At 31.3% G+C, this 24,868-nt stretch overlaps 2 protein-coding genes across 2 annotated transcripts; both read right to left on the bottom strand.

Moving 5' to 3' along the window:
• Positions 1-10,864: 10,864 nt before the first annotated feature.
• LOC134708199 (uncharacterized) lies at positions 10,865-17,508 on the bottom strand. Its single transcript, XM_063568546.1, has 7 exons — positions 17,424-17,508; positions 16,754-16,875; positions 15,990-16,122; positions 14,856-15,011; positions 13,789-13,905; positions 12,133-12,789; positions 10,865-11,227 (listed from the first exon to the last, which is right to left on the bottom strand). Exons 1-7 carry the CDS (start codon positions 17,502-17,504, stop codon positions 11,210-11,212), a joined length of 1,284 nt encoding a protein of 427 aa, XP_063424616.1. The 5' UTR covers positions 17,505-17,508; the 3' UTR covers positions 10,865-11,209.
• A 230-nt stretch (positions 17,509-17,738) lies between these two features.
• LOC134720660 (uncharacterized) lies at positions 17,739-19,530 on the bottom strand. Its single transcript, XM_063583093.1, has 2 exons — positions 18,919-19,530; positions 17,739-18,028 (listed from the first exon to the last, which is right to left on the bottom strand). Exons 1-2 carry the CDS (start codon positions 19,460-19,462, stop codon positions 17,739-17,741), a joined length of 834 nt encoding a protein of 277 aa, XP_063439163.1. The 5' UTR covers positions 19,463-19,530.
• Positions 19,531-24,868: the final 5,338 nt, after the last annotated feature.

Below are 24,868 nucleotides of genomic sequence, written 5' to 3'. Positions count from 1 at the left end.
GATGTAAATCAACTATTTGTAGGCAATGTTTGTTCAACGTTGTTGGTTTGCTGCCTAGGACGCACAAGCTGTGTTGCGTAGTGTCAAGGTAACAGCTACGAACGATGCTCCGTTGTATTTCCTGTTCAGGAGATGTGTAGACAAGTTGTTGTCAATTTACTATGCTGAGCCGGACTCAACTAGTTTAACCAGGTGACTGCAATCGCAATCTCGATGAATATATAACGAACACAACTTGTTTGATAAATTGTAATTAATATATTCCACCAGAAAGGTTACAAGTAGTCAGTAGATTGGTTAACTGAAAGAAATAAAAATACAATATTTTACAATGTGTACGAATTAAATATGAAAGTTAAATACAAGATTATTAATCGTGTCAAAAACGAAAGTAGACAGTTCATTTCTCGGAAATAAATAACTTACAGTTCGTATGTATTTATAAATTACTTATCTAAAAATATCGGAGTTAAACAGAATAATTTATCACAGTTTATGAATGAATCAAACGTACTTGACAGTGGTATGTCTCGATTTCCTCAGAAAGTAGAAAAGTCGTCCATTTTCCATGCGTTGAAATATTAATGCGGACGGTGTCACATAAATTAAAGGTGGTCGATAAATGCGGTGATTTAAGAAAACGGTCCAGTTCAATTTGTTCCGGATAAAAATGAAAACATGTAATAAACATTAAATGTGGAACAGAATACTGGATCATAGCAGTTTTTATTGTGTTACTAATTAACATATATATGTCCTGATGATTATTGAAATATTTTCCGCTGGACATTTAACAAATCACTTGATAATGAATTAATCAGTCATAAATTATTTTTTTCATTTTATCTTTGTTTCAAAATTACACCCATAATAAGGGTCAAGCAATACAAAAAAACAACAACATTTTATTGGTAAATAAAAAATCTTTAAGGTTAATCTTTATTTCCGTATTTTAGTCAAGTTAGATTTGATGGAAGATTTGAGTTTTTGTTGAATTCATGAACAATGTTTCTAGTCTTTAGAGGAACACTAATTTTGTTTCACTGAAGACCAAGTGAAATATATAGTTTTAAACAAGTTGTAGCCAAAATTTTTCACTTAAAGGTAAATAAAAAAGGGGGAGTCCATACAATCTGATAAAATCAAACTTTATACTATATTAATCACGACAATTCGAGATAAATTTACATTTAAATATACTTTATACTGGTCATCATGTATACAGTGTGAAGATAAAATACTGCATACGATACGCGAAGATACCAAAGGGAAAGTCAAATTCTGAAGTCAAAAATAATCTGACAACGCCATGGCAAAACAAGAAAAACACAACATAGAAAACTTAAGACTGATCAAAACGACCCCCACAACTGATATCAGGTGCTCCGGAAGAGTAAACAGAAACTGGCACCCGTCGTGTTGCTCATGTTGGTACAAACCAGTTGAGAAACTTTTTTAATTCGCACGATAGGTCACATTCGGGGGAAAGTTGACGGAACGGGATGGTAATTATTTCAATTTGACTTGAAATATTCGTTGTCATCTGTCAAATTGAAATTTCGTAACGGCCAACAACCTCTGGATGGCGTCCATAAATTAACGAAGGGGTGATTCACCACTTTAAAACTCTTGGTTTAATAGCTGTGAGCAGCGACTCTCTATCAACAAAATCATGATAGAAAATAACAGCCTTGGAATGTTGTATTAAATGGGAGATATATACTCCGTATGCATGTGCTGGTAGAATGTTGCTACTTAAAGATTTATAGTCTCACTTGCATGGGAAGCCGAAATAATATCTTTTGTCGTCAAGTTTTGTTTTCAAACTGACCCTCATTGCCAATTTTTAGATACACGTCAAGATAGGAGACAGACTGTATTTGTTGTATTCTTTATCTGAAGTTCAATATGATACATGTATATGCGTTCAGCATAGTTCCAAATTAGTATTTAGTAAGAGACCTTCATCTTTACAGCGGGAAGTGAAATTAAAGGATACTGCTAACTAACTTTTTTTCCTTACTTACCCGTGTCAAATATAACCGTTGTCATTTATCAAATAGTAAATTGATACGACCCCATAATTTATATATATAAGGCATTGCAACAGAAAATTGTATTCAACCTATTTATCAATTTGCGTATTAAATTTTGAGTGTTTTCCTTTGCAGCCCGCTAAGAGAAGTACCGTTCAGGATAGATTTTGTATAATATATAAGTCAAGTTATGTAAAGATAATAATGTTAAGTCGGACTAAACCGCGAAAACAATGACAAAAACAAATATGTTTGATTTTCCATTTTTCGTTAGTTTTACTTTTTTAAAGTGATGTTCGTCGGACTAAGCGACAGAACTCAGATAAATTTTAAGAAAAGCTATATTTTTAATTACTACTGTAGTTTATGTATGAGTTGTTTCAGAGTCATTTTCACACGACATGTTTGTTAAGAGCACGAACGAATGAATACTGTATAAAAAGTGTACTTTTAGTTTACAAATCTAAGTCACTGTTGGTCTGAGACCACAGTTATCGTACTTTGATTTTCGTTGTAGTCCCCTATAGTGTGGACAGTGTGTTACTTGCCATTTTTTTTTATACCTCTTCCAAATTTAGTTGTTTTAAGCCGCAAATAGCAAGTAGGGGTGAAATTACACTAAAAAAAATAGGTCATGAATTTTGAAGTAAAAACTGTATAATATATATTTTTTATTGACAATTAAAAATTTAATTAACAAAACTAATGAACACTGTTTGGAAAAATCATTAATTGTTAAATAACTTCCTAAATTACGCTGACAACTTTGAAAATGCATTGATTGTATAATATTTTAGCATTTTACATAATGTAATTCCTATTTCCTAATAACTGTTTTATACCCTCTATTGTTATGTGTTTTTTTGTATATCAAAACACTAAACATCGTTTCGGAAAAGATGAAAATCATACAGTAAAAATTATATATATGTATATAAACAAGAGGCTCCCAAGAGCCTGAATCGCTCACCTTAATTTTTTTGGTTAAATCTCTCATCAATGATTATTTTGGCTTTTTAATTTATTTAAATGTTCTTTGAATCGTCCTATTTTCTTCAAAAGCCAAAAAAAAATCATTTTGTCCTATGTTCTATTTTAGCCATAGGAGCTATGTTTCTTGACATACAAGGAATTGAAATATAAAATTTATACTAGATACTCTGAAACTCATTTAGCCTAAGTTTGGCTGAAATTGATACAGCAGTTTCAAAGGAGAAGATTTTTTAAAGTAAGTCAACATGATGAACAATTTGTGAAAAAAGTCTTTGGTCAATTGACAATTTTGGTCAAATTGACTTATTTGTAGATCTTACTTTGCTAAACATTTTTGCTATAAACAGGTTATCTGTATCTATAATAATTATCAAGATAATAACCAAAAACTGCAAAATTTCTTTAAAATCATCAATTCAGGGGCATTATACCTGAAAAACAAGTTACCCAATTCGGCTGAAAATTTCAGGACAGGTAGACCTTGACCTAATAAATACTTTAACTTCTTGTCTTATTTGCTCTAAATGCTGGAGTTTTTGAGATATAAGCCAAAAACTGCATTTTACCCTGTGGTCTATTTTTAGCCATGACCGCCATGTTTTTTGACGAAATAAAAAATAAAGCACAAACTTTATTTTATACACCCTACTGATCATTCAGTTGAAGTTTGGTTGAATTTGGTTGAGTAGTTTTAGAGGGCAGATTTTTTAAAGTTAGCAAATATGATGAACAAATTGTGAAAAATTGTCATTAAAGGACAATAATCCCTTAAGGGGTCAATTGACAATTTTGGTCATATTAACTTATTTGTAGATCTTACTTTGCTGATCATTTTTTCTGTTTACAGTTTATCTTTATCTATAATAATATTCAAGATAATGACCAAAAACTGCAAAATTTCCTTAAAATTACTAATTAAGGGGCAGCAACCCAACAATGGGTTGTTTGATTCATCTGAAAATTTCAGGGCTGATAGATATTGACCTAATGAACAATCTTACCCCATGTCAGATTTGCTCTAAATGCTTTGTTTTTGAGATATAAGCCAAAAACTGCATTTGACCCCTATGTTCTATTTTAAGTAACGGCGGCCATGTTTTTTGACGGATCAAAAATCGAAGCACACACTTTGTGCAGGATAATCTAAGGAACAATCATGCTTAGTTTCATCCAAATCCATTCAGTAGTTTCAGAGGAGAAGATTTTTTAAAGTTAGCAAATATGATGACCAAATTTTGAAAAAATTTCATTAAAGGACAATAACCCCTTAAGGGGTCAATTGACAATTTTGGTCATATTTAACTTATTTGTAGATCTTACTTTGCTGATCATTTTTGCTGTTTACAGTTTATCTTTATCTATAATAATATTCAAGATAATGACCAAAAACTGCAAAATTTCCTTAAAATTACCAATTAAGGGGCAGCAACCCAACAATGGGTTGTTTGAGTCAACTGAAAATTTCAGGGCTGATAGATATTGACCTAATGAATATTTTTACTCCAGTCAGATTTGCTCTAAATGCTTTCGTTTATGAGATATAAGCCAAAAACTGCATTTGACCCCTATGTTCTATTTTAAGTAACGGCGGCCATGTTTTTTGACGGATCAAAAATCGAAGCACACACTTTGTGCAGGATAATCTAAGGAACAATCATGCTAAGTTTCATTCAAATCCATTCAGTAGTTTTCAGAGGAGAAGATGTTTGAAAAATTGTTAATGACGACAGACGACGACGACGACGACGACGACGGACGCCAAGTGATGAGAAAAGCTCACATGGCCTTTGAGGCCAGGTGAGCTAAAAGGGAGATGTGGTGGGATTGCCAATGAGACAACTTTCCACAAGTGACAAAAATGACACAAAAGTTAACCGTGAACTATAGGTCATCGTACGGTCTTCAACAATAAGCAAGGCTATTTACTCCCAAGTAGAAGATAACACTATCAATTCTCACTCGTTATGAAACCTTCGATTATCATATCTTTGTTTTATTCTGTTACTAACAGAAATACGCACACTACACAGACTAACACGAATGATAGCCCCTGGTTTGGACAGGCTCTTACTTGTCTTCTATGTTATGTTATTTATTCAGATTTTTGTCATAATTTTCCCACAAGTAATTTTTTTTTTCTCTCTTTTCAAGTTGGTCATATTTCTGAATCATATGCATGTATTTACTTTGCAAGTCGATGCGTTACTCTTGCGCGAGATAGTACACCTGCGCGAACAAATTTTACAGTAAATTAACCGAATTGTTAATGCGCTACGGAAAATAGGTTATACGAAACTAAACCCGTTACTTTGATATAAATAAAACATGGATGCTCGTGTCTCCTCTTTGAGCAGACTCACTGTGTCTAAACCTCACCGACAAAATTTGTTGGGACTCGATGGTATCTAACATCCGGCACAATGACGGAACATTAATAGACAGAAGAAAGCTAGGTTTCTTCTTATTTTCTTTTATTTTTTTTTATGATATCGAAGTATATATATTCTTATACAACTATTTTCTATTGTGGTATGCAATATTTTCTACAACCGTTTTATATTAACGAAGAAATAAGTAAAAATGCATGTCAAAATGACGAATTGAGTGAACCTTGCCTCGAAATTGTTTTATTGCTCGTTAATATAAATTGTTCACATTGTACGAAAAGAAACGTACGGGAAGATAGATACTGACACAAAGATTGCCAAACTTGTTTTTATGAACATCTTTCTGATTATGGAACGAAAGAAATGGGTCATGTCAAAATGGAACTGGCCGGTTTCGTCAATGTTTACCACCCGGTTTGGTCATAGCTACCATTTGATTTTTAGGGGGGGGGGGGGGGGGGGGGCTAGGATGAAATTTGAAAAAAATAGGCAGGACAGGAGTTTTGAGGGGAAAAAAGGCAGGATGACAGACTTGCAAAAAAAAAAGTCCGGACGACAATTTTGGTAAAAAAAAGTCAGGATTAACTATTAAAAAAGGCAGGACCTAACAGAGTGAAAAATAAAAAGGCAGGACAGAGATTACAGCTAAAAAAATGCAAGACAAAATTTTTCATCCTAGCCCCCCCCCCTTATTTTTTTGGTAAAAATAAGGGGGATCACATATTGCGATGCATCTCAAAACCTATATAAAAAATATCATAATGTTAATGTTAAAAAAGTAATTAGATATCAGTTTTTGCTATTGAGTATTTATATTCCATTTAAAATTAGTTTGGAGATCAGTGAAATAACGGATACGCCTTTCATTAGGAAAATGTATAGTACTATAATTACCTATGTAAATAAATATAAACACGCCAAGTTTACTTTATAATAAACATATATTTAAATTCTTTCGAAAGACAACGTTCACATCCGTGTTAGAGTTGCCTTTCATTAGATGTTGGTTGTAAAAAATAATAAAAAAACCGGGTGATATATAGAGACGAAACCGGGTGATTGGAAATAAACAACAATGACGGCCGGTGTATTTTAATTTGACATGACCCATTTCTTTCGTTCCATACACAGAAATACAAGTATTGATATGCTCACAATGATTAGTTTTGCATTCTCCGTGTCAGTATCTATCTTCCCGTACCTTTCATTCCGTACAATGTGAACAATTTAACAATTCAATTTTCAATTCAAAGTTTTATTGCCATATAAACTTTACAGTTTGTGACATATAACAACAACAAAAACAAATAAAGACAATAACTAAGTAACTCAATATATATACACAAATTCAGGTAAATATTAAAGGGTCCCCTGTCCTCAGTTCCATTGACTTTTTTATAAAGGATCCTAGTTTATTCACTTGTGTTGGTGTTGATGGGTTAAGTATATATATAACTTTGTCATTGTCAGTGAGATTAGCAAATAAATTACTTTCTCTATTAATGCAATCAAAATATGTTAATCTAATATTTGAATTATGAGAACAATTTATTAGGAAATGTTTCTCATCATCTAGTACTTTACATTTTTTGCAAAGTCTCTTTTCGCGAGGAATTTTAAAATGCCTCCCTTTTTCAATTAATAATGAATGGTCACTGATTCTAAGTTTTGTAATTAATTTTCTAAATTCAAAGTTTGGGTTAGAGAGGTAAGGTTTGATCAATAGATTTGGCTCAAGTGCTTTATAAAAATTTAATTTACTTTTATCATCAATAGATGTTAACTTATTTATCAACAGGTTGTTGTAGTATGAGTTTATTTGGGGTTTAATATAGCTTTTAATATTTTTTAATTGTTTTAAATTATCACAGGTTTTTAGTCTATCTATATCAATGTTAGATTCAGAAAGAATATCTTTTGCAAAAGTGAACCATGAATAGGTGCCACTAGAATCCAAAGTTTTAGTTAATTGAAAAGATTCATGTAATAAGGGATTCAAATTTGAGGTGAAAAGCCTTGCTAAATACATAATAGTTTGGGTTTTTATATGACATTCAATAGGCAGTCTTCCCAATTCGTTCCTTGTACCAAAATTTGAGGCACTCTTGTTAGTGCCAAGGGTAAACTTGCAATACCCAAGATGCAAGTTTTCTATTGGAGTCTTGTCAATAAAATTAAATGGGTCCACAATTTTTCCAGAAACCAAAGCTCTTTTTTTAGCTTTGAAATATGTTATATATGAGTCCAAATATGTTATTTCAGAATTATAAGTCAATATAGGTCTCACTAAGGTGTCAAATAACTTTATTTGACACTCTGATAGGAAGGCTGCCAAGAGAATTAGTATATGTTTTAATAGAGAACAAAACCTTTTTTGCCTTTTTTGTTAATTCTGCTGTACTATGACTAAGATTACCATTTGATTTAATCAGCAGACCCAAGTAAGGATATTCTGAAACATTCTCTATTTTTTTGTTTTTATATACAAGTATAGATGTTTCAGGCTTTTGCTTTGTTGTTGAAAAGACCATACTTTTTGTTTTATTTATGTTTAGAGAAAGCTGCCAGTTTTCACAAAACATGGAAACTTTATTTAGACTATTTTGGAGACCCTCCTTAGATTCTGATAGTAAAAGCAGATCATCAGCAAACAGGAGGGAGCCTAGTTTACTATTCATAAGCTCCAGTGGACTTGAGTTGTCTTCTTCCAAACCTTTAGTGATATCATTTATAAAAATATTGAACAAAGTAGGACTTAATGAATCCCCTTGTTTCACACCTCTAGTAATGTCAAAATAGTAAGAAATGTGATCTTTATGTTTTAAAGAGGATTTTGTATTTAAATATTGTTGTTTTATTACTCTGTAAAAAGACTTTCCTACTCCCATTTTGCATAATTTATACAGAAGGGCTGTCCTCCATACAGAGTCAAATGCCTTTCTTAAGTCAATGAAGCATGCATATATTTTTTTGTTATTTTTGTGTATATATTTATTAATTAAAGATTTTAATATGAAAATACTGTCAGCAGTTCTGTGGTTTTCTCTGAAGCCAAATTGACAGTTATTCAGCTGTTTATCCACAACTGTGATTAATCTATTATTGAGTACAGCATTGAATATTTTAGGAAGATTACTGATTAAAGATATACCTCTAACACGTTAAAAATAAAAAAGGGAAAATAAATAATTCCCATTTTGGCCCAGTTTTGATATTTACTTTTTACATGAAGAATATGTACATTAATTTGTACAATAGGGACATTAAATACAAAAATAATCATAAATTCTAAACAATTCGTCAGATTCTTCTCATTTTATTTGGAAGAGTTTTGATACTCAAAGATAGTTACTTCAATTTTTATAAAACAGATTTTCTCCAAACTATTTGATATGTTTACTTCTATAACAGTCTTATCTAAAGAGTATTGACACTCTTTGTTGTGTGGTGTTCTTTTATTTCTTGACTTCAAGAGTACGGCCTAGTACTATAAGTACCATTTATAATACCGCAAAGTACTACTACTCTAGTTATAGCTCTTTTTACTAAAGAGTATCACATTTTTTAAGAGTAGCAATACTCCAAAAAGCGTTAACTACCTCCAACGTTAGAACACTCCGGTGATTATTTTTCTAGAACCATTTTTTAGCATCTAGACTAGAGTTTTTTTTCTGACAGAGTATCGATACTCTTTGTAACTTCTTTAAGAGATTCGAAATTCTTCAAAACAGGTTTCTACAATGAGCATAATGAGAGTATTGATACTTTTGGAAATAGATTTCTAACTTGAGAGAATCAATATGCTTTTAAAAGATTTTCTACCTTGAGAGTATCGATACTCTTTTAAACAGTTATCCACCTCGAGAGTATCGATACTCTTTCAAATCGGCTTTATACCATTAGTATATTAAGAGTATCGATACTCTTTGAAATAGATATCCACCTCGAGAGTATCGATACTCTTTGAAATAGGTTTTATACCATTAGTATATTGAGAGTATCGATACTCTTTGAAATAGGTATCCACCTCGAGAGTATCGATACTCTTTGAAATAGGTTTTATACCATTAGTATATTGAGAGTATCGATACTCTTTGAAATAGGTATCCACCTCGAGAGTATCGATACTCTTTTAAACAGCTTTCTACTTTGAGAGTATCAATACACTTTTAAAAGGTTTCTACCATGAGCATATTCAGAGTATCGATACTCTTTTAACACATAGTATGATTAGAACTCTTATAGCACGTGTTCCTACCTTGAGTATGATGAGAGTATCGATACTCTTTTTAAACATGTTTCTACCTTGGGTATGATGAGAGAATAGATATTATTTTATCTATTTTCCGTTTTAAAAAAAAATATGGAAAGATTTGAAAAAAATAAGAACTAATATAAGACTATCTGAGATATTTATTGCTGCCTTCGGTCCATAGATACGAATGGAGTACACTAAAAAGTCGCAAAAGTTGAACTTTGAACATTACATCTTTTAAAGCATGACAGCGTATAGCATCATGATGGATTGAGTAAAGTTCCCGAGAAAAAATGCAACCAAAATGTAATGGCGTGAGACGGACAGCAACACATTCAAATGTATTGCTTCTATGTGGTAAAAACAAGAATATAAATGAAGTTCATAATTTTTATATACTAAGAAACATGAACCCCATAAAAAAACAGGAGGTATCTCAGGTGCTCCGGAAGGATACGCAGATTTATTCTACATGTGGCACCTGTTGTGTTGCTCCGGTTAAAAGGGTCTCAATGACTATCAAAACAATAGAATATATATATGTAAACATTGACTGGAGAGAGTTCTATTTCGATTCTTTGAACATTATGCAAAAAGAGTCCAGCTTTGATGCGTGTAAAATTACTACCTTATTAATTGAGAATAATACAACTTTAGACAAGATCGCTATTTTAGTGTCTTGGATTTTCAGCTTTTTTAATAGAGTCCCCGTTTAGTGATCATCATCTCCAATAAGGAATAATTTAATTTTGGGTGTAAAGCGTCATCTGATTGGCTGACGTTATTTTGTTATAAACTCATAAACATAATTTAGTCATGTGCCCGTGACGTCATCAACGTTTTTTCATGGTTTTCTACGGTTTAAAATGGAAATTATAAGAAATAACGCACGTTATTCAGTATGCACCACATTTTTTATGTCTCAAATGTATTATAACTAGATCAACTATGCCACACGCTCCAATATTCAACCTTTATTCTGTATGATTCCACGTTTTATGCATGCAAAATATTAGGGAAAAAACAAATAAATTCATTGTTGTATATAAGTACATATTTTATTGCTTGATCATTATGAACGCTATTTTGAAATAAAGATTAAATATTATATCTTGTATTTTGGGTGTAAACATAACAATGTATAAACTTTTAATCATGATTGCTTTGATATTAATAAGTTAATCTGATAGAATTATAAAAACAAAAACAAACATACCGAAGAGAAGATAAATAAAATATTATACATCATTATACAACATTGTATCTGTTTGACAACTGCACGTTAGAAATAATTGCCGATAGTAATCGTCAATCTCTGCCGTCAATCCAAGTACGATTGATGCCAGATTTTTATATTATACTTTTAAGATGTGTTTTCAACAATATTTTCTGCAATGTTTTATGAATAAAAAAAAGTTTCACAACACATAATTATGTTCGAAGATGGATAATAAAGTTCCTCAAGACTGATTTCCATATCTGGATTAAAAGGTCCATCAATACTGATTCCTTTAGATCGTGAGTACGTGTCCTCATCATCAATTATTGACAATAATCTGAAAAAATAAATGTTATATTTTGGACAAAATGTTATCAAAATATTTGCAGATGTTGCGTCCTGCAATGAATTGCATTGTATAATACTGTCCGAGAAACTGAAAACCGCTAAACAGTAAAACTGTCTTAAATTGAATCTTTGTCTGTATATATCAATTTGAATAAGAAAATAGAACGGTGCATAATTACAATGCCTTTAGGAACATGGAATTTAAACCCGATCATATACCCGATATAAATGTAACTTTTTTACCATCACAACTACTCTTTCAGAGGTCTGTTGAAAGGTAAACTTTCTGGTCTATCTACTATAGTTTTCTAGAGTTAGTTTAAATTTTCCGAACTATACATGTCGTGCTTACTCATATAGCATATACCTTTTGTATAATTTTTAAAGTTTTTTTCGTCCTCAGTATGCACGTAATAATTGCCACTGGACGTTAAGAATGCCTCACTATATATACAGATTTACGTGTTATTCTGATGAATAGTATTTTAATTGGTTAGCAGATTATTTTGTTTTATTTTTTTAAATTATTCTGGCAAAAACAAATATCAAGTGTGCAAAATTGAGCTTGACGACATATTTGACGGTCTGAGAATGGACGAAAAAAGGCAATTACTACTTATTTCACCTTTTAAATAAAAGCAATTAATTTCAAACAGAATACACAGTGTGATATCATATTATTATTCATGTTACACGTCATGCATGTATACAGGCCGTTGACATGTACAACCAACCCATTGAGAATGTGTATGTATTTTTTCATAACTTATATTGTTTTGCATTAAAATATTGACAAATATTCCCTTTTGTATTTTGTATTGATTTGATAAGAACACCTATTTTGTCATAAACGCTGTGTAATTGGTCATATGATACAACACATAGATGACTTACCTCCGGTGTTTCCTGTTCGCCCGCTAGAAGCTGTCTTACATCGGATGGCACGGGATCAGTGCCATCCACAGAATCTTCAAGTGCATTTTTGTCATATGGCTTAAACGAATTCAGTCGCCAAATACATCCCTTTCTGGAATATTGTGTCAGTTGGTATTTGTTACTCTGCATATTCTGTATAAAAGACAGTTTATTCGTCCACCATAATCTGGCTTCTTGCGTCAAATATGTTGACCAGATAGAATTGCCCTTTTTTAAAACATCCATGTCTAAAAGGTGAAAAGAGGCCATGAGTACTGGTGGATTTGAATTTGGTAGCAATGGTAACCCATTTGGTCTCACTTTGAAAAATCCTCTTCGGAGAGTTTTCCATGGCTGTTCTGAATTTTTTCGATAGTATACATTCACTAACTTGTTTGCCTCATCATATCTGTATCTAAAAATATTTGACTTGGAATGGCTTTTAACTCCAGCTATGCATGGGTCTAGCCAACCGCTCACATTATAGCACCCATTCAGTTCCTGTGCATTATACACATGTTGATGTAGTTCAGGAAGAGTTGTGGCATCCGTGTGCCTCAGTCTATCAGCAAATACACTAAACATTTGGTCAATGTCTTCATGCGTATGACCAACATACAGAAAGGACAACTGAATCTACAAAGTATTTTTTACAATATTACAGTATTATACTTTCCATGGTTTTAATATCATAAATAAATGCTAAAGAGTGTATGTGCTGTTATATGTATCAGTTATTTAAAATAAAAGGAGTGGGTAGACTGGAGATTTTTTTACATTGATATACTTATTTATAAAATTGATAAGTAGGATGCTTCTGGTAATTTTTTTAAAGTCTTGTCAGTTCTGTTCATATATAGATTTAGATTTTATTTTATTTAAAGTGCAACCTGATACAATATACAATATACATAAAATTACAATTACATTTCAATACATTAGCAATAGTATACCATATCGGCCAGCCTTTAGAGGCTTATGAAGCACTAACAATATTCATACAAGATTATAAACATACAAAGAATATATATTAACTCGATTATTCATTCTGAGATCTGAGGTTGTTTTAAGTTTTTATAAAAATATTTCTCTCTTTTTTAGTGTTTGTTCTTTTACATCATTGCATAAGTGGTGGTTTTAATATGTTAATTGTATATATATATGCATGTGCGCCCGTGTTTTTCTGAAATGTGTTACTACATTTGGACAGTATGTTTGTTTGGATTGGGAAAAAAACATTACTTTTCGCAGCTATTTCGTCATAAAATGATTTACATTTATATACATGTTGATTTGACAATAGAATCATGTATAAAAATTGTACAGCATTCTAAAAATACTCAGGATGTAGCCCAAACCGCGACTTTGAAAATATAGTCGGACCCAGGTCCTACCAAATAAACAATAATCATATAGCGTTTACAGAATATCTTCATGAAATGAACATATGTATTTTCTTTCTTTATTTTTTTCTTTTCATCTCGTTACAGTCTTATCAACGTATATATTGTATCTTCTTTTAATGATATTGATGTAACGGACTTAGTACAAGTATGCTTATAGGCCAATATGAAACACTTAAGAATATGACTTCTAACTTTTACATTAGGGCACGCATTATTTTATTTGGCTTACCTCATAGAAAACTCGACGATGGACCAGAAGTTCTAGAAATGAAAGGATAAATCTGTTTTTGTTTTCCCTAAAGCAATTATCTGCCTGGAGGTACAATACTGGAGGTAATGGACGTCCCTAGAATCAAAATTATTATATTAAAATAAACATGGAAATAAAATAATAAATCACATCATTTTGAATCACGTTTCACTATGTAGTTTATTGAATATCGACTCTAAATAAAACTTTGAATCTTGAATCTTGAAACTATTGATGTACTAACGGAAGTACTGTAATACTGTATTTTATTTGTATTTATGTTAACAATGTACTATGACAAGCAGTATCCTTCTTAATTTGTTCTAACTATATCTAACAGACTTAGAAATACAATTTATCTAGTTTATAAGATATCGTATATAGTTCATGGGATTACTATTACAGTTTACATGGTACGTTATTTATGGTTTATACAAATTAAGATATCTCATTTAATATTGTTTATAAAATATCTTATAAACTATACATGATATCTTAACATCTAAATAAAAATATATAAGCAAATATATATATATGTTACATTAATGATCATCATAATGTACATGTATCTGCATTTCTTCGGTATTTAAGACAAAATGCGTACGCCTATCTTAATTTCCATAGCAACTGCCGATGGTAATACTACCGATGGACAAAAATAGACAGACAAGCACGTGCAAATGCATTTTTCTTCGTAGGGTAAAATGATTATTTTGACAAAATTGAAAAAAAATGACTGCTACCTACGAAATTAAAAAAATATATTTCAACTTAAAGATTTCAAGCATCGTACCCATTTGCACATTGTACCTCAGAAATATGTATAAATATAGAACAATATGTTTCATTTTAGAAAAAGATCGTAACAACACTAAAAACAAGTTTTCTTTACTTAACGCTGTAATATAAAAGATGAGCTATTATTTTGACCTGTTATATAAATATAGGAGGAGTGCTCCTTATGAGGAAACTGTGTCAATTACAATCCACAAATATACTAGACAAGTGTGCATGTATGTCAACATCTGTTACAAATTAATATTTACCTTTGAAGCCTCCCACAATAACTTCATCAAGATGTTCAACGTCAGATTGGAATCATGTTTGTACTGATAAATATCAGTGAAAACAAATTTTTGATGTGTGCCATGGTTAATGGCACCAGTTACGTGTGTTTTCATCGGAATGGTTGAAGCAAGGTCCTACAAAATAAAACATGTTTACATACTTTTCTATCAGACCTAAGACATTTAAAATTCAGCTAAATTATAAAAATACAATACATGATTGTTTTCAATTTTTACCATGACGAGTTTAAAAATTATCTTTGTTGAAAAATCATAATAAAATAACATTTCAATTTTGTCTCATTTTAATATCCTGTCCTTTAATGTCGTGTTTTTATAATATATACTACAATAACTATGAGTATATAAATAACACATTCAGATGATCTTTTGTTTTGTTAAAATTACTACAACTTAAAATAATACGAAAAAAAACCCAACACTTGCATTATTAATAGTATAAAAAGTCCATGGTTACAGAACTGACAGGTAATTTATGTCCCCAGACTAATTTTTCTAGTAATTCAAGTCCATCGTATTCCAAGATAAAAACGTCCATGTCCTTTTTTTTTATCATAAAATTATTTTTGAATCAAATCATTAACATATGAACAATGTAATTTCAAATGTTCTATAAATATTTAAGAGATGTGCATTTTGATTTTTAATAAAACTCACATATTCCCAGGCTAATTTTCATAGGAAATCATGTCCATGTCATCATTATTCCTAAGTAAAAAAAGTCCATGCCCTTTATTTTAAAAGGGTTTGATAAATGTTGTGTTTTATAATTGTTTAAAAGCTTTGCATCAATTTCAATTGCCCCAGACTAATTTCCCTTGGAAATCATGTCAATGTCATTTATATTCCTGGGTAAAAACTCTCACGGCCTTATAAAAAAAGATTGAGGAAAAAGTTAGTAAAAAAATTACTTACATTTAAACGTGACGATTTTACATGTAACATTAATTTGTTTATGATATCAAACGAAAAGTCTTATTACAGACAGGTAATCAGAGCTTTAATTGAGGGAGAAATATCACCTAATTTAAGATAATTTCCAAATTCTATAACAGCAAATATAAAAAAAGAAGAGCAAACATGCTTACTTACTTTTCCTTTTCTATCTTTAAAATGTGGTAAACTGGTCTTAGTATTGTCCATTCCATCAATTATCAAACTGAGATACCTGTCAGGCCGCCTACGAGATATCGTTCTCCTACGGTAATATGCCAGTTTCTCCATTCTTAAAATGATGAAACAGAGATTAGCTGTGCTTAGAAACATTAACAGCGAGTATGATCAGAAATGTACTGTGTCTTTTTTTTCTTTCGTTTTTGTTCTTTTTGTGCTTTGCATCAATCCGATGAGTTAATAAGAGGAGTGTAAGGCGCCAGTTTAACCACACCACTTTCTGTATGTGCCTGTCTGAGGTCAGATGCCTATTCTTCGGTGGTTATCGATCATATTATTTTTTCATTGCTCCGTACATTAATCAGGCTGTTAGTTTTCTCGTATGAGTATGGGGTATGGATTTTGCTGATTGTTAAAGGTCGTATAGTGACCTTTGCCGAAGTGTTGACTCATTGGCAATCATACCCCATTTCATATCAAAATAGCGGATGCAAGTGTTGAACAAAATGACAATCAAATATAAAAGTTCTTATTAATCTTTTTTTTTTATTTCATTGTAACAGTTTGGATTGTTTTATGAAAATTATTGATGTTGTAATGTTTACGCCCCTAGTGCCCATAATTAGCAATCAAAATATATCTTTCTTCTTCTGTATGAATTATCCAATTTTCATTTAGGATTTAAAAAAAAGAAAATGAACTCACAGTAATAAATTATTGCCTTTAGATATACGATAACTTACATGATCCGATGAAGATGGGCTTGTTTTTCTCTGAAAATAGCTTGTCTTTTCTGCGGATTCAGTTGAAGCTGTAGTGCTCTGTCAAGTTTAACGCATGTTGTGCACTTTGTAAAAAGATTTGTCTGAAATAAATATGTTTTTTTGTATATAAAATGCACACTGTTTAAAAATATTACAGAAAAAAATAGCCACTAAAAACGTTTCTATATGTATAAGATATATATTGTCTATTCACTAGAAATGTTTGTGCTGTCGTCTTTTGGAAAAATTATACGGAGACAGAAATATGGAACAAACTACACAACTAAAGACTTCATTCTCGGAGGACCTTTTGCATATATATAAAAGCTTATTCCATCGTAGAAAAGAACACAAGCTTAAAATTATTAAAATTTTGTCAAAAACATGGACAGTTGAGAATAAAGATATTTATAAGTACATGATTATTTATGAATTTTGTTCGTGTCAATTTTTTTTCTCAAAAACATACGTGTACTTATAATGACTGATTGGGCTGCTTTTTAGAATTGAATTTTGAAAATTAATTAATCTCAATCAAAATCACAGGCACTTGTCTCAAAAAAAAATATTCCTATATACCTTAAGGTATATAGGAATTTTTTTTTGAGACAAGTGCCTGTGATCAAAATGTATCATAAACAAAACTTACTGATCTGATTTTAACATGACTATAAAACTTCCTCCAAATGGCGTAAAAAGATGTTGTAGACATAAAATTATTGAAATCCATTATCTGTTCGTTTCTATATGCTATATAAATTTCTTTCTTCCGCATTCCAAATGGCAACCAGACTTCTTGTTGATGAGGTGGCCTTTCTCCGCGTTGAGCAATGTATTCTCCCAACCAATGGATAGCTGCTTGCTTTTGTTCACTGAAAGATTGGCCCGCTTTCGAGTTTCTTGTTAGGTTACTATTCTGCCATTTTGTTCTGTATCTGTAAAAGCTACTCTTTGTTATACCATGTCATTGTAGCCATGCTTGTTGACAAACCACATTCCCATTTATACGAAAAGTAAACCTTTGATTACATGTACTTTCAGATGATGGTTGAAAGTCTTCAAATTTTCCAGAAAACCACTGTTCCCTTTCTTCCGTGTCTAGAGTCCAATATAATGTTCTCAATTTCTTTATAACTTTTCTTTCATAGAATTTTTGAGAAGTACATTTTCTTTCGCATCCACACTTTTTCGTAGCTTTCTTTAAGGCCAAAGAACATGCTTTTTTCATTATCATAGTCGTTGTGTTGGTTTTATCTGAAATGGTAAAATGAAACTTTTGTTTATAATTTTATTTTTTAAAATACTCATACTAGAAATTATCATTATTTTGAAAATTGATTTGACTTTTGTATAACATAAGTTGCGAATGAAATACTTCTAGTGATCTAGCTATAACCGGCAATAATAAATTGGAAGATAACACCTGTGTGTTCTTTTTTTTATATGATGCTTGCATGTGTTTGAAGAATATACAGCCGTTAAATATAAAAAGGAAGATGAGGTATGGTTGTCAATGAGACAACTCTCCACAAGAGACCAAATGACACAGAAATTAACAACTATAGAACTATACCGTTCGACCTTCAACTGTGAGCAAAGCCCATGTTATTGGTTAAAATATCAATTAAGGGATTGACAGCAACGGGGAAATGTAGAAATGGTCCATAAAAAAAATTGTACTCCATAAACAATATGAAGATAAAAAAAGAATAATTGTTTTTATTAACTATAAAACATTCAAAATAAACTATTTTTTCTATTACATTAATATATATATATTGAGTTAAGTAATTATTGTCTTCATTTGTTTTTGTTGTTGTTATGCTGTAAAGTGTATATGGCAATAAAACTTTGAATTTGAATTTGAATTTGAAAATTAATTTTAGATTTATGTCAATCATTTATCATGTTTATAAAATACAAGAAGCAATAACAATGTATCAAATAGTTTGTTATTGATACTAATAGATATACCGGATTGATTCTTTTATAACTTGAATTTAGTTAATAAGTTGTTAAACTAGAAAAAAAAGTTACTCCCCGTACTATTTAACGATTGAACAAGATGCTTAATAAAACAAACTGTATTTGTAATATAATCTTATAACACCAAGAAATTGGTTTTGATCAATAATGCAACGAACCTCTACGTCCCTTTGAAACTGGTGTACTAGTCTTGAAATTAGGATGCTCATATTCCAAATGCCCAAAAGGTTCCGACTGTGTGGAAGATCCACTTGTTGGCAGTGTTGAGCTAATGATGGACAAATTATCTGTACTATTAGAATCCGAATTTCGTTCAAAAAGATCTTCTTCGCACAAAACAGGTGCTCTTACGGGTGGCGGTGGTTCATCATCAATAAAATCGTAAACTGCTGGAAACCTTTCAGCAATTGGCGACAGTATGTGGATGTGCCTTCTCTCCACATTATCTTGTATAAGTGATAATTCTTCAGTACTGTTTTCGCAAATACTTGATGTTTCTAAGTCACTCTCCTGAAAATTTCTTCCATTAAATGAACCCACACTGTTTTCCAAAGTTTGTTCACTAGATTGCACAAAGACTGATCTTTCTTCAATAGAACACTCGTGTTCAGTAACATCCAAGGTTTCACTATTTTGAAAATTATAAGACACTTCAAAACATGAAACTTCTGTTATGCTTGAATCATTTACAGTATTTTCCATGGTAATCTTATATATTTTAATTTTAGTTTGAGTAATAACGAACCACCATTTTGAAAGTACCTCAATGAGGAAACATAGTACCTTAGTCACATGACCATTGTATCATCTCCATGTTCGTGTAACGTTAGAAGTTGCATTCTACTTTATAGAACTGCTTCGTAAACTTCATAAGACATTCATCAATGTTACGTATAAAGAAAAAAATATGATAAGCAGCAGATTGCCTTTAATCTGATAAATTCACCAACACACAGTTGTTTGCACAAGAAGATTATTCAATGGACCATAATTACTTTATATTACAGCCCGAAGAATGCCCTCAGATTTGAGGGAATCTCAAATTACACACCTGATTACCTTCACAGTTTGAAGTCCTTGTAATTTATATATCACTATTCCCAATAAACTGACCACAGATGTTACACATAGATTATCTGATAAGAAAGTCAACATTTTGGCATTTTCCTTGGCATTTTCTGTCTTTACTAGAAAACTTTTAAAAAAATTCTACTACATGTAACATTATCCATGTATATATATGTTCTTCATAAGATTTTGACAACCAAGTCACTGTTTTTATCAATCATGTTCAAATACAGTTAAAGTAATATAAAATTAAATTATGAATATCTTTTATTAATTTTCATTTTTTTTTAATGTAGAATTATAGATTGATATCATAATTGTCATTTTGAAGATTAATTTTGATAAGAAATCAATATTCTTTGTAATTTTCACATTTGTTTGATAAATTTGATTAAATGATAAAACAAAATATTCTTGGTTTTTTAACAATTTTTTTTATAAAATATTCATGAAACAAAGACAGTCTGGGATAAGAACACCCCTCCCCCTTTTTATACGCCTGATGAAAGGAAGTCTTATGGTAAATCTTTGTCCGTCGGTCTTTAACATGTCAGACATCAACATTTTCTAGTATTGGGAGAAAAAACTGAAAAATGGTTTCAGCTGTTCTCATGAAACTAGTATGGTGACTTGTTAATGTCTATTTATTTAAGCTCCCTTTGCTTTTTATAAATTTTATTTTTCACATCTCCGAGTTATGGGATTTTATTCATAAAAAGGGATGATTCTCCAGTTTGCAGACAATAACCTTAAAGTGCTTTGACCATTTTTGATTAAACTTTGTTGACTGATATATATATATAAATATATATATTAAGATAACCCCCCCCCCCCTTTTTTTCATAAAGTTCTGATATGACATTGAGAAGTTATTGAACTGTTATCTCGAAAACCGTAAGGCGTATCATGCCCTCTAGCTCATGGTGCAGCTTTATTGTTTTTATGCCCCACCTACATTAGTAGAGGGGCTTTATGTTTTCTGTTTGTATTGTCCTTTCGTTCCTCTGTCCTTACATGTATTTAGTTATCAAAGGTACCAGGAATATAATTTCGTACGCCAGACGCGTGTTTCGTCTTCATACAATTCATCAGTGACGCTCATATCGAGATAATTAAATAAGCCAAACAAGAACAAAGTTGAAGAGCATTGAGAATCCAAAATGTATGTCTGTCCCGCTTCAGGTTAAGGTTTTTGGTCAAGATAGTTTTTGATGAGGTTGGAGTCCAATCAACTTGAAATTGAGTACACATGTTCCATATGATATGATCTTTCGAATTTTAAATCCAAATTATAATTTTTTCCCCAATTTCATGGTCCACTGAACATATAAAATGATAGTGTGAGTGGGGCATCCATGTACTGTGGACACATTCTTGTTGTGTTAAATTTTCATTTTAAAATTCTCCTAGTGCTATTTTTTTTCAATGTATTGATGTGTCAATTGATGGCCTTCATTTGTTTTCTGCTCTTTTGTCGGGTTGTTGTCTCTTGATTCTCTTTAACACGACAAATTTCCCATTTCCATTCTCAAATTTATTTCATATTTCAACGTATTTTCTCTTATTTTAAGCGTTTGATCTCACTCATTTCAATGCTATACTGTAACAATAAAAGTGGTCTATAGACATATTGCCACTTTATTCAGTGGAACATAAATAGGGGGAGTGCCCACTCTACATTTGCACGTGAATAGAATAAGATAATAGTATAACCTTAAAATGAAGAGACGTTGCGCACGATATTGGTGTCACTTTGAAAATATGGGTTAGATGGCGGGTTATTCAAATTCAAGCTCTTATCCCTTACAATAAATAGCCATGTTATGCATATCATTCGAAAGGAAATAAACCATAGAAATCAATAACATAGATGAATTTGTGCTTTGTCTATTTTTTAATGTAAAAAAATGCTCATTTCGATGCCTATAACGTCATTTTAAGGGTGTCCCGCTGTTACAATTTTGTTTTATGTGCGTCTTTGAAAGCCCATTGCGGATTCATTAATCTGTAGAATGGTTTAAAATTGTACAACTATATTGTATACATTCAAAGTTAAATGAAGTCATAGACATTTTTAAATATAAGAGTAGGAAGATCGTCAGAAAAGTTTATACAAAAAAGAGAAAAAATGTCCCAATTTGCTGCTCAACCCGTAAAAAAACTTTCTGTCTTCAATTTCATAATATTTAACATACAAAAATGGATTTTAATAATAACAGAAAAATTATACATGTTCCGAAGAAGCTATCTGAAGTCATCATTATGTAACTGCGGTCTAATTTTAAAAACATCGTCATTTTCCCCGTGTCCAATAAAATGTCCCGATGGACAAAATAACACAAAGAATAATTCAGAGGCTTTTTATCAAACGAAATTCTACTATATCTCTAATTTTTATCACCTGTTGACTGATATGAATGGAAAATACATTTAATTTCCTTTAAAATGATATGATATGTACTTTTGTTGGAATTGCAGGTAGAAAATCCGAAACGATCTAAGATGTCCAATGAAATGTCCCCGTAACCGTAATATGACGTTCGCGTTATAATAACGTTAATCTGGTATACGACTTTTCTTGCATATTTGGCATAACATATTTAAATGAAATGGTCTGATCTATATAAAATAAACTTCTCGTTTCATATGCATTAAAATGGAAGTCTGCATTGTTTCAAGGATATAAGATGTCGAAATATCTAACTGGGATACTCCATAAAGACAAGGCCCCGGAGCTATAACAAAGAGAAAACTAAATTATGACCACACATCCACTTTATAGAAGCATGCAAGATTAGATACATTGAAAAGGGAAATGCAAACAAAAGTGAGATATTCTTAATTCTCTTATGGTTGGGGCCTGTTATTTATTTCTCGCATGAATAGATAATTCTCGTATCACACTGTCCGGAGTGTGATACGAAAAAGTGATACGAAAAATGCGTTAATTTGATTGGCCAACGAAACCTCCTGAAACGATATTGCGGCATTTTCATTGGCTATTCTTTAGGTCATTGTTGACAGTTAAAGGTCACAATGATGTACATTTCCTCCATTGCAACGGAGATAAGCGATTTCTTCAATACTATAGAAAATACGCACACTTTTCACCTTATTATATATTCTTATTCAAATATTATTACATTCTGAAGCGTACAAAATGTTTTAAAAAGTCTTATGTTGAAGATTGACGACGAACAGGACATATGACGTCACAATGCAGATATGTTCAAGCGACTGGGTCGACGTTTCGCGGATTTTTTTTATTAAGCACAAAAAGCATGTTTACCATAAGAGAAATAGGTTTCACAACTCGGGAGAATTAGATATCGTTTGATATCAACTCTCTTTATTTAATTTAAATAGTAATAACAAACTCGCCACAGGCTCGTTTATTATTATATTGAAATTAAATAACTCGAGTTGATATCAAGCGATATCTAATTCTCACTCGTTATGAAACCTATAATTATCCTCCTCAGCCAGACAGTATCTGTAATTCCTAGCAATGCTATTTAAAAATTCAAAGCTATACACATGAATGAAAATTCTCACAATAAATCTCATGAGAAAAAGTACTCCTTAGTCGTGAACATATCAGTAAAACGTGCAATCATTTTTTTCTTTTGTTGCAACGACTCATTTAACAAAAAGTTTTATCAGAGAAATACTAGTATGCCATAAAATTTCAGTATAGCTAACGATCATTTTTATTAATCTACTGTTAGTACAATCTACCTAGCAATGTGTATGAAAATTGGGTTATTATATTTAGAAGTAGTGTGACAGAATGAAGTTTATTTTCTCGAATCTCCAACAGAATTGCCTGGTAAATAGGCATGTATATGAAAATTAAAAATTTTCTTTTGCCATAATTTGAGAAAGAAAGAAAGAGAGAGAGAGATATATAGAGTAGTTGTCCGACATATATGATGGATGGCACACAAACATGTAGCAGCTAGCTCTAAGGTATTAATTTACAGACACTCCAAACTCATTCGAGAAAGAAAAAAATAACAAATCAATCCTTTTATGTGCAAATATTTTAAAAATTGTTGTTGTGTAAAGTAGATCTTTTTTTATCTTCACAAAACGCCACAAAACATAGCTTGAAGATTGATTCTTACATCGCGATGACAGTGAGGGGATTAATTCCGATGTATTGTTGCCATAGAGATTTGACTTTCGTTTTTGACTGGGAACCGATCACATATTTACGCGGATATCATCGATATATCGCTTGTTATAAATTCATTTCTGCAATGAATACTCATAAGAACGGAAATTAATAATACAAACATATTGTGTCGTTTGAAATATTTATATGCATTAAAATCTATGCACACGTACAAACGAAATGTGTTAACGCATGCGGAGGAATACCACAAGAAAGTTCTGTGGAAAATTATGAATGTCTACTCAAATCTAATCTATTGAAAAAATCAAATTGTTATTGAAGAGTGTCTACCATGCACGTGTACTGCACTTTTATTAGAATCGTAGAATAGAATGATAAACAATTGGATGAAAATTATACAAAAATTTAACTGCAATATACATATTAATTTAATATATAACAACAAACCAGAGTATACTGATTTGTATCACCACAATATAATAGATATTAAAGCAGTGAGGATGAATTCCTTGTCATTTATTCATCATCCACGTACGAACTTTTCTCAGAAAAAAAAATCATAAATCTTAGTTTCAGGTATAGAAATGTGATTTTTTTCTGAGACAAGTGCTTGTGATCATCCACAAAAACTTGCGGTTATCCGATGTTCAGTACTTCAGTACTTTGATTATACTTGTAAAACAATGCAAACTCGAAACAAAAGATTGAAACCTAGAACATAAAAATAATCAGTTTGGAAACTTTTTTTTTTAAAGTCTAAGAAGATTTAGTGTAAACCGATATACTCTGTTATATGTTGAAAATGGAAGCGCTGAACCAAATATAACCAATAGTATATAAAAGTGCATGGAATGCATTCCTGGTCCATAGTTGTTCGCTTGAGAAAAAAAATTATCCATGTG

This window comes from Mytilus trossulus, chromosome 1 (assembly GCF_036588685.1).
Source record: "Mytilus trossulus isolate FHL-02 chromosome 1, PNRI_Mtr1.1.1.hap1, whole genome shotgun sequence".
NCBI lineage: Eukaryota > Metazoa > Mollusca > Bivalvia > Mytilida > Mytilidae > Mytilus > Mytilus trossulus.
This window is presented reverse-complemented; position numbering and strand designations above follow the sequence as displayed.